The 16,942-nt window shown below is 40.3% G+C and overlaps 3 protein-coding genes across 3 annotated transcripts in view; 2 read left to right on the top strand and 1 right to left on the bottom strand.

Annotated features, from left to right (window-relative positions):
- The window catches only part of plekhj1 (pleckstrin homology domain containing, family J member 1), a 387,353-nt gene that overhangs the window by 49,043 nt on the left and 321,368 nt on the right, over window positions 1-16,942 (top strand). The window lies entirely within an intron of this gene.
- LOC308093014 (uncharacterized protein) overlaps window positions 1-16,942 on the top strand; it is a 168,342-nt gene that overhangs the window by 70,637 nt on the left and 80,763 nt on the right. The window lies entirely within an intron of this gene.
- On the bottom strand, window positions 3,860-12,419 carry LOC308093349 (hydroxysteroid 11-beta-dehydrogenase 1-like protein; the record flags this gene model as incomplete). Its single annotated transcript, XM_080439684.1, has 7 exons — window positions 3,860-4,037; window positions 4,352-4,517; window positions 6,285-6,378; window positions 6,981-7,072; window positions 8,844-8,955; window positions 10,027-10,157; window positions 12,335-12,419. The coding sequence occupies 7 exons, from the start codon at window positions 12,417-12,419 to the stop codon at window positions 3,860-3,862; spliced, it is 858 nt and encodes a 285-aa protein (XP_080295810.1).

Raw genomic sequence — 16,942 nt, 5'->3', positions numbered from 1 at the left:
TTTTTTATTTTTTACTGTTAGGATTTAGAAAACATTTTTAAGAATCGCCTCAGGTCTTAATGGGTTAAATACAGGGGGGAATGCTGTGCCGTGATGTAATGGAACATATTGCAATAAATACATGTTGAGGTAAATCTTTTCAGTCCATTAAGACGTACGAAAATATCGACACAATATGTACAAAATAAATAAGAAATGGCCACTTTTGCTTTGTTGCCCAGCTGCCCCCCCAAAGGGAATATTTAGTGGTTGCCACAGGCGACAATTACAGTAATTGCAGCTATTTGTCTCCTTTATGATACAGTGTGAGTACATTTGAGTCGTGGTGACCCCGCCTACCTCTGAGCACATGTCAAGATAACATTATATGACAGATAAGACGACGGGATAAGGTACCAAATAACCTTTGAAAGGAAGGCAACTATTAACCCATTGAAAACGGGGAAACACCTGTGTGTCATTTTATATTCTTTTACAGTATACATATAGCAACATGAGTTTTTCAGAAAACTCTTAGGATTTTGAACAGTGGTTCCCTAAAATAGCAGATCTACAAGCTTGTGACGTGCTGTGAGCTTGCACATCTGCTATTTTGATTTTTTTTAAAAAAATGTGTTTGAAAAAATGTGTTTGAAAAATGTCTTTGAAAAATGTCTTTGAAAAATGTGTTGAATGATTGAATAATTTTGAATTCTTTAACACAAATCCTCTCTTCAGATGGGGGTCCGCGGCCAAAGATATATCATTTTGGGGGTCCCTGGCGTGAAAAAAAGAGAACTGCTGATTACTACTACTGACTACTGACATTTGTAGAATCGGCCTCAGGTTCTTAATGGGTTAATTGTCTTATCAATGGGGGTTGCCATGAGCGATAGTGAGCAGAGATAACAGCTTGTGATTTGCACACCAATGCAGAAGTGTAATTACACTTTGTTCAACAGCTTTGAGCTCTCTTGTCATTTTGTCTCTTATCACTGATCGATGACATTGTGTCCCCTAAAAAAAACATTATGTCCCCTAAAAAAGACATTGTGTCCCCGTTGTAGGACAGTCTGTGAATGTCCAATGAGCCAACATGGGCAGAGTGGCTCAAACCTAACGGAAAGGAAATCCCTTCTTCCCTTCTTCCCCATTCAATCCCGTAACGCATCTCTGTCGTTTTATGATTTATTTGGCTATTTTTTTATTAAAAATTTGTACAAATCTTTGAATATATATATATATATATTTTAAAAGCAAACATCTGTAACTGTCAAATGTCTCAACAATTGTCTTCATTTTTCTATAAAACTATTGTTGCTATGTCAGTGGTGCTCAAACCTTTTCTTGTCAAGGAACCCCCAAAATGATATGTTTTTGGCCGCCGATCCCCATCAAAATATGTTGTTCTAGGGACCCTCCAGAAGTAAAAAAAAAAAGAGTAAAAAAAAAAAATTGTTTAAAAAAACAATATGTAAAGATCAAAGATTTGCACAAATGATCAAGATTTTTGAATATCCAAAGTATAAAATAATGGTTAGATAAATTACGGGTCCGTGTGGGATCCATTGGCACACTTGTGGAGTTACAGAACCATAAGGGTTCCATTTGGTTGCTATTGAGCTTGGGGACCCCCTGCACGGCGCAAAAAACAAACAAACAAGGATTATGGTTATGTATTCAAGATGTAAACAAGGTGTAATTTCAGTGAAATTACTGTGTGTTTACATGAGAGAAAAGCCTGCCCAGAAAACTTCACATTTACTGGCCCACAAACACCAGTAATGTCCCACTTAAGTATGCTGCCAGAAAATCACACTTTCAGCAGCCCCCAAAATGTAAATAGAGGCATTTCTCAGTACATTTCTTTCAACAGTAATTTCCAATGACATACAAAAAAAAAACAGTTTAAATGCATGTGCCCATAGTTGGCCATTTATCCCTCTTTTCACCCAGCGCTGGGGAACCCCCCTCAAGGACCCCCATGGGGGTTCCCCGGACCCCTTGGTGAGAAGAACCAGTCTTCTAGAACGACTATAGCTCCAGGCTCCTCTCCTTGACGTCAAACCACCACTATTAAGAGTGGTTATCCCTGAAGCTATATTGTAGCTTCTGCCTTTAACACTCCATTGCACTTAGCCCATTCAATCCGGTAACGCATCTCTGTCGTTTTAAGATTTCTTTGGCTGTTCAAAAATAGCAGATATACAAGCTCATAGCGCGGCACCGAGTGTCGCGCTATGAGCTTGTAGATCTGCTATTTGTTTTATAATCTCTAGAACATTTTTGCAAATCTTTGAATGTATAAAGCAAACATTTGTAACCCAAATCTTTGCTTCTCAAAACATTTTGAGATGGGGGTCCGTGGCCAAATACACTACACTACAATACAATAATTTTGAGTGGTCCTTGGCATGAAAATGTTTGAGCACCACTGATATAGAAACATGACGTCGCCTTGCTAAACTAATGGCCTATGTCATTTTTTCAGGAAAAATAAAAAACTGATCCAAAACAAAACTATATGATATTTCTTAATCATTTCACCCAAAATGTTTATAACAAATTATGACTATTTGAATAGAAATAACACCGTCTGTCAGTTATGTAACATAAGAGATTTAAATAGGTTTAAATAGGATTAAATCTGACTTAGGCCAAAAAATAAACAAAAAAAATGCCTAAATCAGTACATAATTTGCCTATTTTGGCCTAAGTCACACTAGGGAGATAGGCCATTATACTAAAAGGGGAGGGAACAGCATGATCCTTTTCAATTAGGAGATGGGCGATTTTACCAGAGGTGGCCAGTGTCATGAGGAGCTGACTTAGGCAAAAATATCCGTTTCCTCAAAAAATGACTTAGGCCATTAGTTTAGCAAGGTGACGATGAGTTTTTCGATAAAATTGTTATGATTTAGAAGACATTAAATGTCTTCTAAATCATAACAATCTTATGGAAAAATGTTCTAAACATTTTGTAGAATCAGCCTCGGGTCTTAACGGGTTAAGCGTGGTGATCCCTGAAGCTAGTATCGTAGCTTCTGCCTTTAACGCTCCATTGCACTTAACTAACGACTTCTCAGCGGCTACAATGTTTTCTGACCCATTTAGTCCTCGTAGATCGCCAGAAGAACACATATATATATTAACGGCTTCACCGCATGGACGACACCTTCTGTGCTTTGAAAACCTAATAAAAAGCCTGGCTGCTATACGGCAGCTCATCGCGTCTCGTCTAAAAAAGTGCTGCTAGTGGGGTAGCGAGCGGTACCAGTGGTTAAACCATAGGTATACTGTATATTGTCGTTGTCGGGCAGAAACCTCTTATCTCGGCCTGGACCACTGGCGTAGCGGTCAAGGCACCTGGCTCCAAAGTAGCCTCAGTACGTCACAGGTTCGAGTCCCGATCATGATGTCAATAAAGGAATAAAAGCCACAAAAAAATCTTAATCTTATCTCCGTATTCTACCTTTTTTGTTTTTTCCCCCGTAAATTAACGCCTTACGGCCTGGGCCGTAGCATGACGCTGTCAGGCAATGCCAGCCTGACAGCGTGTCGCGGGTTCGACTCCCGTTCCCGACGACCTTTGCTGTGTCACCCCCCCCATCTCTCTCCCCATTTCCTGTCACCCTACTGTCACTACCCCTCTCTAAATAAAAGGCATAAAAAGCCCCAAAAGAATCCTTCAAAAGAGATTTACGCCCGTACTTGATCAATACTACAGCGTCACACAAAAAGCATCAAAAAAGTAGCTCGAAACGCGGCGCGAAGCTCGTAGATCTGCTACTTTTGACATTTATGAATTTGCAATCCTGAAAAGTAAGTACGTTTTGGACAAGTAAGGTTTCCACCCGACAGAGACGATGTCATATACGTTTCAGTATGTGTAGGAGTTTTGAATACACAGGTCCCTGAAGAAGGGGAACCAGTCTCTGAACAGGCAGGCGAAGTAGGTGTATGTAGGGTAGTAGGACTCTTTCTGCTGCGTGGCCCCGGCCTTGATGAGGTGAAGGGCCGCTTCGCTGGCGGGGTAGGCCGTCATGCTGGTGAAGTCCCTGGAAGGAAAGGGAGAGAAAACACAACCTTCATTAACCACTCCAGTCCTATTTTACACCTTTTTGGGCTGTTCAAAAGAGCAGATTGACCAGCTTGTGACACGTTGTGAGCTTGTAGATCTGCTATTTTCAAAAGAAAAAGAAAAAACCTTTGAGGTTTTGAAAATAGAATTTGTAAAAATTCTGAAAAATTCTGATCATTTTTGACAATTTGTGAAAATTATGACAAGGCATACAGAATTGATATATTGTTAAAAAATATATATTATATAAAGTGACATTTTGGCCAAAATCAACACTGCTATGAGGCTGACCTGACTTTGTCCATGGCAGACTGTGTGTCTATGAGGCCCAGGGTGCTGATGGTCAGAGAGACGTTGCTCCTCTGCATGGCCAGCTCGTGCTGCAGTGTGCCAAAGAATCCGTTCAGCGCAAACTTAGTGGCCGAGTACGGACCGGTGAAGGGAGTGGTCATCTTACCTGAGGATCAAAGCACAGTTATAGAGCCATGAGTTCAGCTGTGAGAAGAAATAACTCCGGGTATAACTTAACCACTTAAACCCCATACCGGAGTCCTTCAGGGCTACAAGCCCACCATGCCGCTGTGACGTGTGGTGGGCCTTTAGATTGGCTAGTTTAGCTTTTTTATTGTTGTTTATGAGTTAACCCCATGCAGTTCTGAGCAAGGCCCAAATTAGGCTTCTGAGAACCTTATGTGAAACCCAGCCGTAGCGTAATGGAAACAAACCCAGAACCTTATGAGAAACTAAGTCGTAGAGTATGGAAACCTGAACCTGAGAAATACATTTCGTTGTTGAAGCTGAAAAGAGCCATACAATAAGCAGGGTAAACATGAGGTAATAAATCAAATGCATAGAAATAGTAATCTAGGATCACACCCACAGTGCCTAGAGCCTCCTAGTGTCGCCAACAGCTGCAACATCTCAACGGACCTGGCCTGGCGTAACCTTGCGTCACCTGTCTTTCCACCTCGGAGGAAAGCCTGGTATGCGTTACTAAAGACCTGTGTGATCCGGTCTAGGCCACGCCTACTGAAAAAAAAAAAAAAAAAAAATCTCTTTCCGGACTGTGCCGATCCGGTTTTGCGGTGCCGCTTTGTTTTGGTTCCCCAATCCCTATTTAAATGGAATAGAATTTCCCTGTGGGATACTACAGACGCTAAATAGTCTCCGGAAAGTACACTCACATTTATATTTAAAAAATAAGCTAAACTACGCCGCACCAAGGATTTTATCAGGACGGACCTATTTTGGGGTGAAGTCTTTCCGGATTGTCGCGATCCGGCCGCCTGATGACGCGGATGACGCGCCTGGTGACGTAGGGCTACTTCCGCTCCTGACCGGATCATAGACCCGAAAAGCTTTGCTTCCCAGGCTAGGCCTGGCATAGGCTGTAAATGCAGCATGCATGGGTCTGGCTAGTGCCAGGCTAACCCTGACCCCCTAATTAGCACTGTCTCTAACTACCCCCAAGAGACATTGGGGGCAGTAGCATTCCACTTGGACACAGGCCGGGGTCTGATCAGCCTCGGTCGGGTCGCTTGGAGGAGGGTGTCTGTTGCAAGACCCCAAACACCCAGTGACTCCAGGAAACAACACTGATGATGTGTCCACGTGCATCAGTCGATGTTTTATTGACATAGGTAAACCAAGAACCTATCATCAGTCTAAACAGTATAATATCAAAAAGTAAATCATCTGTACATTGAAACTATGCAGGTCACCAAATGAACCTGGCATCTGTCTATATAAAATGCCATCTAGATTGCATTTTAACCTTTGCATAAGCCTGCAAGGTTGTCAGGGCTAGGACAAGTGCTCATCCAGAAGAGAGGTGTCTCTGTGTGGTCAACTCCAGTGGTGGAAAGTAACTAAGTACATTTACTTAAGTACTGTACTTAAGTATATACATTTTGTCCATTTGAAAATAGCCGATCTACAAGCTCACAATGCGCCGCGATGCGACGCATTGTGAGCTTGTAGATCTGATATTTCAAAAGATATTTATACATTTGAAAACTTGAAACGGGACATTCTGCATAATGAGTACTTTTACTTGTGGTACTTTAAGTACATTTTGATACCAATACTTTTGTACTTTTACTGAAAGTACATTTTGAATTCCGGACTTTTACAGTACTTGTAACAGAGTATTTCTACATTGCAGTATTGATACTTTTACTTGAGTAAAACATTTGAGTACTTTTTCCACCACTGGTCAACTCACCCAGAAGAGAGGACACAACGATGATGCTTCCAGAACTCTGCTCCAGAACCGGCAACGCAGCCGACACCATGTTCACATAACTGTGGAAATTGACCTATAAGAGAGAAGAAACAATAAACGCCAATGACAACTAAGCACTATAAGTTACCTATAAGCTCATATGTGTGGTTGGAGACTAGAGGTGCAGTTCATACTTAACATAATAATATAAGATAAATAATTTGAATGTACTTTTTTAAATATAAACAAACCAGTCCCAGAAAAATCTACTTTCAACCTATCTTCATGTAATTGATCCTCACTAATGGTCATGATAATATGGCACCATTTTTGTTCTACTCAGTCTGTGTCTCAGAGGAGGGCTGTGGACACTTCAGAAACTACCAGTGACATCATCGATGGGGAATCCAAGCTAAAAAGACACTTTCTATTCCTTGACAGTTAGCATGCTATGACAAAAGTCATTGTTCTCGCATTAAAAAAATAAAATAAAGCAATTTGAAATCTTGTTTGAAATGACCAAACTTCAGGTTTCTGAACGGTCCACAGCCCTCCTCTGAGAGTGAGTAGACAGAAATGGTGAGGACCAATTCAATGAAAATAGGTTGAAAATGGGTGAAATGGTCCTTTAAGGGTAACGTACACAAATATAATTTCTAATTAGCATGTGGAAACATTGTTCCCAGCATACTGTACCTGCATGAGTGATCTGACGTGATCCTCATCTCTGTCCCACATGGCAAACGGAGTGCTTCCTATGTGATTCAGGACAAGAAAGTCCAGCCCACCTGACAGGAACGAACACACACACAGACACGCACACGCACACGTTCACGCACACGCACCCGCACACGCACACGCACACGCACACGCACACGCACACGCACACGCACACACACACACAAAAGACTTCACATCATCTGCCTATATGTTTACATACACAACAAAATAAAGGAAACCATGCGGTCATGAGTCAAAACTAAACATCATCAGATCCTTACTTTTAATACAACAAAATGACAATTATTTATACATTGTCGCTGTCGAGCAGAAAGCTTGTATCTCCATATTTAGTGGTATTATGTTCATTATGACACGTGAGCATGTAGATCTCCTATTTTCACCATTTTTGGAAAAACAAATCTCTCTGTGGGTTTTATAAATATTAACCAATTGACCGTAAGACTTAATAATAACTACACCAGATCCATTGGAACACAGGTTTCTTTTTTCCCATTTCCTTAAAGGTTAGGGACATTTCTGCCCGACAGCGACGATTATCATGATATATTTTCCGACTGCTCTGTTCTTCCCAATCAGAAATAAGTTATGGAGCTACAGGTCCTCTTCTAAATTGGTACTGAAGAAAACAACAGCCCTTCACACACACAGAAAGCCATGGCAGAAAGGAGGGTGAACAGTAATGCCTCACTGGTGGTCTCACACCCATTCACCCCCCCTCCCTCCCCCCCGCCCCCCGCCCCCCCCGCTGTTCTGCAGATTGGTGGCTTGCTGCCGTTTCATTTATAAAACCCAGGAATTGCTTGTGTTGCTAGGCAACGTAAAACAAACGCGTCAAGTGGGCATGCTGTTGACTAGCAGCACTCAACATGTACAGTATGTATGTATGGTGAAGTTTCTTTTTTTCCCCCGGAATAATTCTGAAATGTTGTACCGAGAAAAGCAATGTCCACTGTGAGGGTCAGAGTGGCGGGGGTCCAGGGACCCCTCAGGGTTCCTTGATTGAAGGGGTTCCAAAATGGACCCTTATATGGGTCTGTAACTCTGAGAGTGTACAAATAAGAACCAAATGCTAGGCCGGTCACAATTATTACATAATCGCCTAATTGCAATTATTTTAGATAATCGCAATTCTTTTTTGCGTAATTGTCATAATCGTTTCCATGTTGAAAAGTGAAATATTTTCAGAAATAGTGGAAATAGCAGATCTGCAAGCTCACAATGCGACGCATTGTGAGCTTGTAGAATATAAAACATCGCATATTTTGGCCATAATTATTGATTATTCGTACATTATTGAATTTGATGATTGGTGTCAGTCATTGTCAGTCATTTCTTTGTCTATTGAAGTTATTTTGTGCAACTTTTGTTTACAAGGCCTATAAAGCCACATAATTAAATCGTTAATCGCAATTATTTGCATGACAATGAATTGTCAAGTAAAATTTCCCAATCGTGACAGCCCTACCAAATGTACCCTTACAGATCTGTAACTCAGTGAGTGTACAAATGGACCCTTCGCGGGTCCATTTGGTTCCATTCACTCTCAGAATTATGGGGGTCCTTGAAATGAATCAGTTTTTGAGAACCACTGGTTTAGTGGATGTTGTTAACAACATTCAGTGGTAGAAGAAGTGCCTCTCTGTGCTGCACTATGAGCTTGTATATCTGCTATTTTTTAATAGCCAAAGAAATTAAAAAAATTACAAAGATGCGTCCCCAGATTGAATGGGTTAAGTTCACATTTCCGTGCCTACAGTATATTATGCAGCAGGGCTTTTTGACTCCATGAGAGGAGGAACTGGAACTGGAACGTACCCAGATGGTCCACAGCCTGACTGAGCACCTTCTCGGGGTCAGAGGTCAGGGACATGTCCCCTGTCACATACACTATCTTCTGGGCCCCCAATGTCTGGCATTTTTCTGCCACCTACAGGACAGAAGCAGAATCACAGCATGAATGACACAAGTCTTACATTGTGTGTGTGTGTGTGTGTGTGTGTGTGTGTGTGTGTGTGTGTGTGTGTGTGTGTGTGTGTGTGTGTGTGTGTGTGTGTGTGTGTGTGTGTGTGTGTGTGTGTGCGTGTGCGTGTGTGTGTGTGTGTGTGTGTGTTTCTCACTGATTAGACAAACAACTATTGTGCCTCAAATAATCACTTTAAACCTAGTATCCCCATTTTTGGCATGCAATAATATAGTCAAAAATAGTCACACACACACACACAAAAGCACCAATAATTGCATATCTACAAGCTCACGACACATCACTATGTGACGCGTTATGAGGTTGCAGATCAACTATTTTTGTGATTCGTCGTACGATGAAGTATATAGGGCATAACCACATAAACATTCTGCGAAAACATTAGCTCAACATTTGCAGATCTACAAGCTCACAAGCACTATGAGCTTGTAGATGGGCTATTTTGGGGAGAGACATTTGGTATAGAGGTAAATAAAAATGTAAAAAGGACGGACAGCACGGACCCAATGGCCAGCACGGACCCAATGGGTTAAGATGTTAAAGGGATAGTTCACCCACAGATTAGTCACCCCATGGATATTTTTTTTGTTTTTGTCGCATTCATAAGCCAATAATTTGATGCCCAGCGGACCGGTAGGCAGCGGTTCCGGTAGGAGACACAAAGGAGACTCTTAGTTGTGTCTCCTGCCGGAACCGCTGCCGGTCATCAAATTATTGGCTTAGGAATGCGAAAAAAAAAAAGAAAAATCCATGAATTCAAGTCTCCATGGGGGTGACACCCATGGGGTGAAAAAAAAGTCATTTTGGGGGTGAACTATCCCTTTAAGAAGGGAACAGAATACCACCATGTCAAGTGCAGGTGGCTTTTTAGAGAGAAAGTGAAAAGGGAAGCAGAATAAATGTATGAATGGTGAAGACTGGGAGTGTGAAAGAGAGACAGGGGAAGGAAGGAAGTGCACAGCAGATGATAGATCACACCACCAGGCAAACACACACACATCTCTAAGAGCCACAGACCTTCTGCAACGCAGGCCCCCTCCTCGCCGTTATTACAATCTGGGCGCCCAGCCTGGCGTAATGGTACGCCAACTGTTCTCCGATGCCCGTGCTGGCACCCGTCACCAGCACCCTGGCACCCCGCACCGAGTCTGAGCATTTTGGGGAGGAGGGGAGGAGGGGAGGGGGAGGAGGAGGAAGAGGTTGTCAAATGTCAGCGTGCGTGCGGCATGCTGCCGAACAAAAATCACACAAATCATGCTGTATTATAGTTATTATGTCCATCAATCAAAGACTGAGGGTCTCTCTCTACGCTGCTCTGCATGGAATAACCCATTCCATCCGGGAAAGCGTCTGTGTCGTTTTAAGATTTATTTTGGCTGTTCAAAAAATACCAGATCTACAAGCTCATATATATATTGAAAGATTTGCCAAAAACAAAAACCATGATTTTTCAAAAATAGCAGATCTACAAGCTTGTATTAAAAAAAACATGATTTTTCAAAAATAGCAGATCTACAAGCTTGTATTAAAAAAAAAAATCATGATTTTTCATAAATAGCAGATCTACAAGCTTGTATAAAAAAAAAAATCATGATTTTTCAAAAAATAGCAGATCTACAAGCTCAAAGCTCATTTTTGAAAAATCATGCATTTTTTTTGCAAATCTTTCAATATATATTATTGAAACATTTGTAAAATATTTTGTTCCAGGAACCCCCAGCAGCAAAGATTTGAGTTACACATGTTTGCTTGAAAATATATATATTCAAAGATTTGCACACATTGTCACGTTTTTTTCCCTCAAAAATAGCAGATCTACAAGCTTGTAGATCTGCTATTTTTGAATAGCCAAAGAAATCTAAAAATGACACAGATACGTTCCTGGATTAAATGGGATAATTATAAATGAATATGTCACTGGCTAAAGGGTGTGAAATGAATGGAGAAACGCTTTACTTCAGGGTACACATTCATATACACTCCATTCATGCTTCAATCATGCTCAATTTGATGTTTGCAATAATAATGATAATTTATGTTATCAGTAGCTATAGGCTACAATATATTTTTGTATAATATCTGACCTGAAGATGAAATAGTCCAACAAAATATAGACCTGTTGGTTTTATCAAAATGCTTATTAAAGGTAGGGTAAGTGATTTACTTTGGTTAAAATAAGTGTTAAATAGCTCTATATTCTGATAGTACTCATTGCTATAGAGTGTTTATTCAGTAAAAGGAGTCTCCGTGTCTCTCCAGCTCTTTATTAAACAGAAAATGCATTTTCAGTGCTCTCTCCTGATTGGCTTAAAATGTGTCACCTACCTGAAAATGTACTATATTCTGTTTACTAAAGAGCTGGAGAGACCCCTGTGACCGAACAAGTAATGATTAGCAATGATTACTATCAGAATATAGTACTTTAACCTTTTTAACAAAAATAAAAATAAATACCCAAAAATATCACTTACCCTACCTTTAACTGCTTTGACCAAATCAATATGCATATAGTTATAAATATTGGCATTATTAACATTTTATTATTTAATGATGGTTGTTGCTGTTTGCCTATTAACGTCAATCATTAACCTAAATAACCTTCTGTCAGATAGGCCTAACTTGATAAGGTAAGTTTAAGCCATTGATGTAAAGGGCCAATTCACCCCATTTTCAACCTATTTTCATGTAACTGGCTTGATCGCAGCGAAACTGTGCACACACACTCCCTGGATGTCAGAGCTGAACCTCTGCCCCAAATATTTAGGCCTGTTATAGCGCCACCAGGAGGCCAATTTTTGCAAAACACATTTTTTGACAGTAATCCTACAGATGTTGTCCAAACATCCCGCAAATCGGTACACAGTATCATTAAACGAAACCATCCAGATTGGCGAATTCCCAACATTACTGTCCCACAATAACCTACCTGACCTGCATGGCGGAGACCTGTGCTCTGAGGAGCACTTTTTTAAGTTGTTTATAGTTTACTTAGTATCTTTAGTATATATTTGTTTACTAAGTGTACAGCACTTTGGTTCAACGTTGTTGTTTTAAATGTGCTCCATAAATAAAGTGGATTGGATTATAATGAGTATTAGTGAGGACCAATTAGTTTCAGTTTGTTTATTTGTATTTATAGTGCAACATCACCCCAAGGGGTCTCTGTGCACTTCACAACAAGTCATACAACAAAAAACACAGTAGCAAATAATTATATGAAGATAAGGTTGAAAATGGGTGACGTGCTCCTTTAAAAGTATCCTAAATGCCAGATTGCACCAGTATATCATCGCTCATGAAAATATAAAAGTCATAACCTTCTCACCTGGGTCAAAGGTGTCCCTCCAGCAGAACGCCCACAAAACGATGGCAGGTACAAGCAGCATCTTTGAACCCCCCGGGACCTTCATGACTGCTGGCACCACTTGGTCACCAAAAGGATCTCTGCAGATTCTGGTCCAGTGCAGAGGGTTCCGATGATGAGGTCCAACGTAGAAGTTTATTCTGAAATGGCAACGTATCGATGGATCATCCCCAACTTCACATCGACTGCTGTAGATTGTGCACCCTATTCAGTTGATCCTCGTGGCTTCTTCTCCAGCTTATAGCTGGTTTATGAAGGACAGCACAGCAGCTATCAGTGTGAATGGATTATGGACCCAGGGTGAATGGACTACCTGCACTGGGGTGGAGCCTATGATAATAGAGAAGGCTATGATAATGTCCCCAATCACATGACTTGCCTTTATACCTTTATGATGTGTGTACCCTGATGTGTGTTCACAAATAATTCTAGGTAGGCTTTGACTTTTTACAAGGGCCAGTTCCGAATTGCAGCCACCTGCAAGTGCTCTTTTAGCAGCATAGCAGTAGAACAAATTTAACCCCTTGTTTGAGCCAAATCTGTGTTGAACATGATTAGTGGAGCTCCCTCTGGTGTTGTGATTGATGTCTTTGACGTTTTTGAAAGAGTTTGCCAGGTACATGGGTGTCTTTGTGGTGTCGTCTATCTTGTAGACCACCAGGTCCATTGCAAGTTGCTGTACTCTGTCCTCTACCCTGAGCCATCCCACCCTAGAAAGGTGAGCAGGGGTTAGATGAGTTCTAGGAGTCTACAATCTAGAACGTGTCGATGTAGATCGGCGAGTTGCAATATTTTTCTATGTTTTTCAAAATAGTAAAGTATGGCCTAGAGAGTTTAGGGATAAGGTGGCGAGCAAGATGGGGCCCGAAATGAAAATGTAATATTGCAGCCATTCTAGGGCTATACAGTAATGGCTGCCATGAATCTGACTGCACATAGGCCCAGATTCAACTACACACAATAAACTAATATACAATCACAACATTTCTGGTTTACTAAGTGCTTATTTTGAACATGTTTTAGGTTCTTCAAATACTTCATTTACCTGAATAAACAGGAAAAAACACATCCAGTGTGAAGTGAGCGGAGTTATTAATTTCATCATGCATCTCGGTAGCCAATCACAGCACGTCCTGTGAAGTGACGTGCTTACATTTTTTACATTATTATTAATTTCATCATGCGTCTCGCTAGCCAATCACAGCGCGTCTGCGAAGTTTGAAGTTCATTTCATCATGTGTCTCGCTAGCCAATCACAGCACGTCCTGCAGAGCTTAGCCTATGGGCGTGTTTTCCACAGCATGGCGTCACAGCGAAAGACAAATTTTCACGACGGAAAAAAAAACTTTCGCCACGGATGGGTCCTAAACCCTCTTATAGGAGCGGTTACACCGCTCAAAAAACAGGAGACAGTCAGTTTTGGTGTTGTTCTTTCTCTCTTCCTTGTTCAAAGAGAGAAGTCACGTGACCACCTGAAACTACACGTGTCTCTCACAGGCGGAATTGCGCCCCTTGTGGTGAAAATTGGGATAGGTCTGTTCCTAAAATATAAGTTCCCTGCTCATCCCAAGACACAATAAGGCTCTTAGAAACACAAGGAAACACGTAATAAACACAAATGTCATATTGTGTAGGCTGTGTCACACAATCACTGTGAACCCAGTAAGACCTGAGGCCGATTCTACAAAGGCCTTCTAAAATCGTAGTTCTCAAAGTAACTCTTTTGTGCTCTTTTTGGCCGCTAAAATAATCTAAAATAATACAGATGCTTTCCCGGTTTCCCAACGTGTCGCGAAGCGACGCATATTGTGATCTTGTAGATCGGCTATTTTCAAATAGCCAATGAATATATCGGGCTGAAGTGGTTAAATGTATGTTTTGTAATTATAATAAAAGTCTATGTCGTGTATTAGAGGCATTAAACTGCGTGTTATCAGGCCCGTTGGTGGTAATAATGAAGAGGAGAAGAAGCAGAGAGCAGACGTCAGGGTTTCCAAGTTCCCATGTTCATTTATTCAGCATCAAACAAACAGCATCATAGAATCCAGGGCAGAGCCCTCTCCTGCAGCCCCTCTGGGCACGAGCACATCCCAAACAAACATCTCACACCGTTCTTATAGTAGACATTCACCAAAGAAGCCATTCTAAATAGCCATATAAGGTATGTACTATAGATAAGAGCAACGCAATGGCCATTTGGCTCAGCTGTTAGATTCACAGCTGTTGCTGCGTTAGAACTAGCCCATTCACACATTCACCAGTCACATTATTATTACTCTTCTGACTTTTAGATTAGTATAGTATCATTTCTTAATATGTTTTGACTTGCATACTGTTCATATACCACATCTACAAAGTAACAAGTAACTTAAAGTTTTCAAATAATTGTAGTGGGATAAAAAGTTCAACATTTGCCTCTGAGATGTAGTGGAATAGAAGTAAAAGTATTGAGAATTGGAAATACTCCAGTAATTAAGTAAGTACAAAAAATACCTCAACATTTTACCTAAGAATATAGTACTTGAGTACTTAGTTACTATCCACCACTGGCTGTAGTTGAACACACAGCATCAGCACCTGGATCCAGGCGGGTTTCCTCTGACACACTGACATCAAACCCATTTCCTCTCTTTCAGCTTCTTTCTGCCACCAGAAACCTGATGCATCCTGTCTGTTAAAACCAGTGCTAAAACAGATACTTTTGTGCTTTTACTCAAGTAACATTTTGAATACCGCACTTTTACTTGTAACAGAGTATTTCATTCACATTGTGGTGTTGATACTTTTACTGAGTAAAACTTGAGTACTTTTTCCATCACTGTCTATAACCTCTATAACAACACTAGAGAAGCAACTTAAACATCAGCTGTACTGAACAGGAACCAGACTGCCTCCGTTTTGTTATCTGGCTCTGCAGTGAACTGTGGTTATTATGTTGCACGGCCATTTACAATAGAAAAAAGGTTAATGCAAATCTTACTTCAGCACTTCAGTTGTCTTCTGCCATTTATATCTGCTTCAAGTGCTTCTCTATACTTTGCACAAAAGAAGCATTTCTGCCTCGTTTCATTTCTAGTTTGACCATGCACATTTTATGTACAGTATATTTCATTGTGTCTTCTTATCTGACTTTCATTTATTTTTCTATTTTTTTACCCTTTTACACCTGTAATCTTATGACAGTAAAGTTGAAAGCAAATTGAAGTTGAATGTTGAAATAAATTTATTAAGGGGACGTCAATTGACCAGTTGTTCACCAGGGTCCTGTTTTCTTTGAACATCATCCATGATTGTTTGCATGCTTACCTCTACAGCTCTTTAAATCATTTGTTTTCAATGTGCTTTGTTTTTAATCACAATTAGTCTTCTATGGTGTTACATTCCAATTAATACCTGGACTGTTTTTTCCTGTGTCTGGGAATATTTTAGAATGCAATGTCTCTCTCTCACACACACACACACACACACACACACACACAGGTAACTGCAGTGCCATCAATAAATAACCTACTGTACACACCTTATGGTTGGTTTGTTATATATTCACACACACGCGTCATTGCCGAAGGTTATCCAACCTCACCTCACCTCAGCTGTGAACCATGTGTATAATGGCAAATAAAGGCTTGTTAAAATGTGCTAAAAATACTTGGCACATAACAAGCCTTTATTTGGGTGAAGGGTGTGTGTGTGATAAAAGGAACGCGAGTGTGATACACTTGCACTAATTGGGGTCAGCTGCCGTTATCTTCCCTAGGGCTTATATGGTAGCTGAAAAACAATGGGAGGATCATATAGCTGAAGTTCCACTAAGTATTGGAATGGCCCCGCAGGTGACATCATAACTCAGGGAATGCACCGCGTCAAGCAGCGTAGGCCTACTAACTAGTCATGGTCAATTTTCCCTTAAATATAGAGGTACTACACTTTGGGACAAGTTCTCTACTACTGGTATACAACTTTCTTCACTTACATTTATACAAGAACAAATTGAAGTATGTTCTGATTGACCAGGTCACATGATGTCACATCCATTATCACACATTCCCTGATAACTTTTGTTTTTATTTTTTTATTTATGGTAATTATTAGATTTTCTGGTTTTAATTATGAAATACTTGATGTTTTGGTTTTAACTTTTGTTTTAAATCTTTTGAAATATGTTTTAAAATGTAAGAAACAACTTTAAAAAAAAGAGGGATATTTACTTTGGTCCGCGACCCAAACATGGGTCCCGGACCACTGTTTGGGAAACAGTGTTTTCTTACCTTACAAGAGCTCTCTTTATAGATAAATCAAAAGTTGTCACAAGCTATCAAATGTAGTTTTATGACATTATAGAGAGCACAGACACAATCACTAGTAACAGCCTATTGAGATTAGAAGGCTTTATCTAAATGACATTGTATAGATTACAGAGAGAATATAACCACCCAAAGGTCATTTGATTGTGTCACCAGTGACAAGAGAAAACAGAAATGGTTATATTATTAATGCCATATTGTATATTAATGTTTGTTTCATCCATTTAACAATGCTTAATTCAAATGTATGTCATCAAATAATCTG

Source organism: Gymnoscopelus braueri (assembly GCF_963280865.1).
Source record: "Gymnoscopelus braueri genome assembly, chromosome: 10".
In the NCBI taxonomy this organism is placed as follows: Eukaryota; Metazoa; Chordata; class Actinopteri; order Myctophiformes; family Myctophidae; genus Gymnoscopelus; species Gymnoscopelus braueri.
This window is presented reverse-complemented; position numbering and strand designations above follow the sequence as displayed.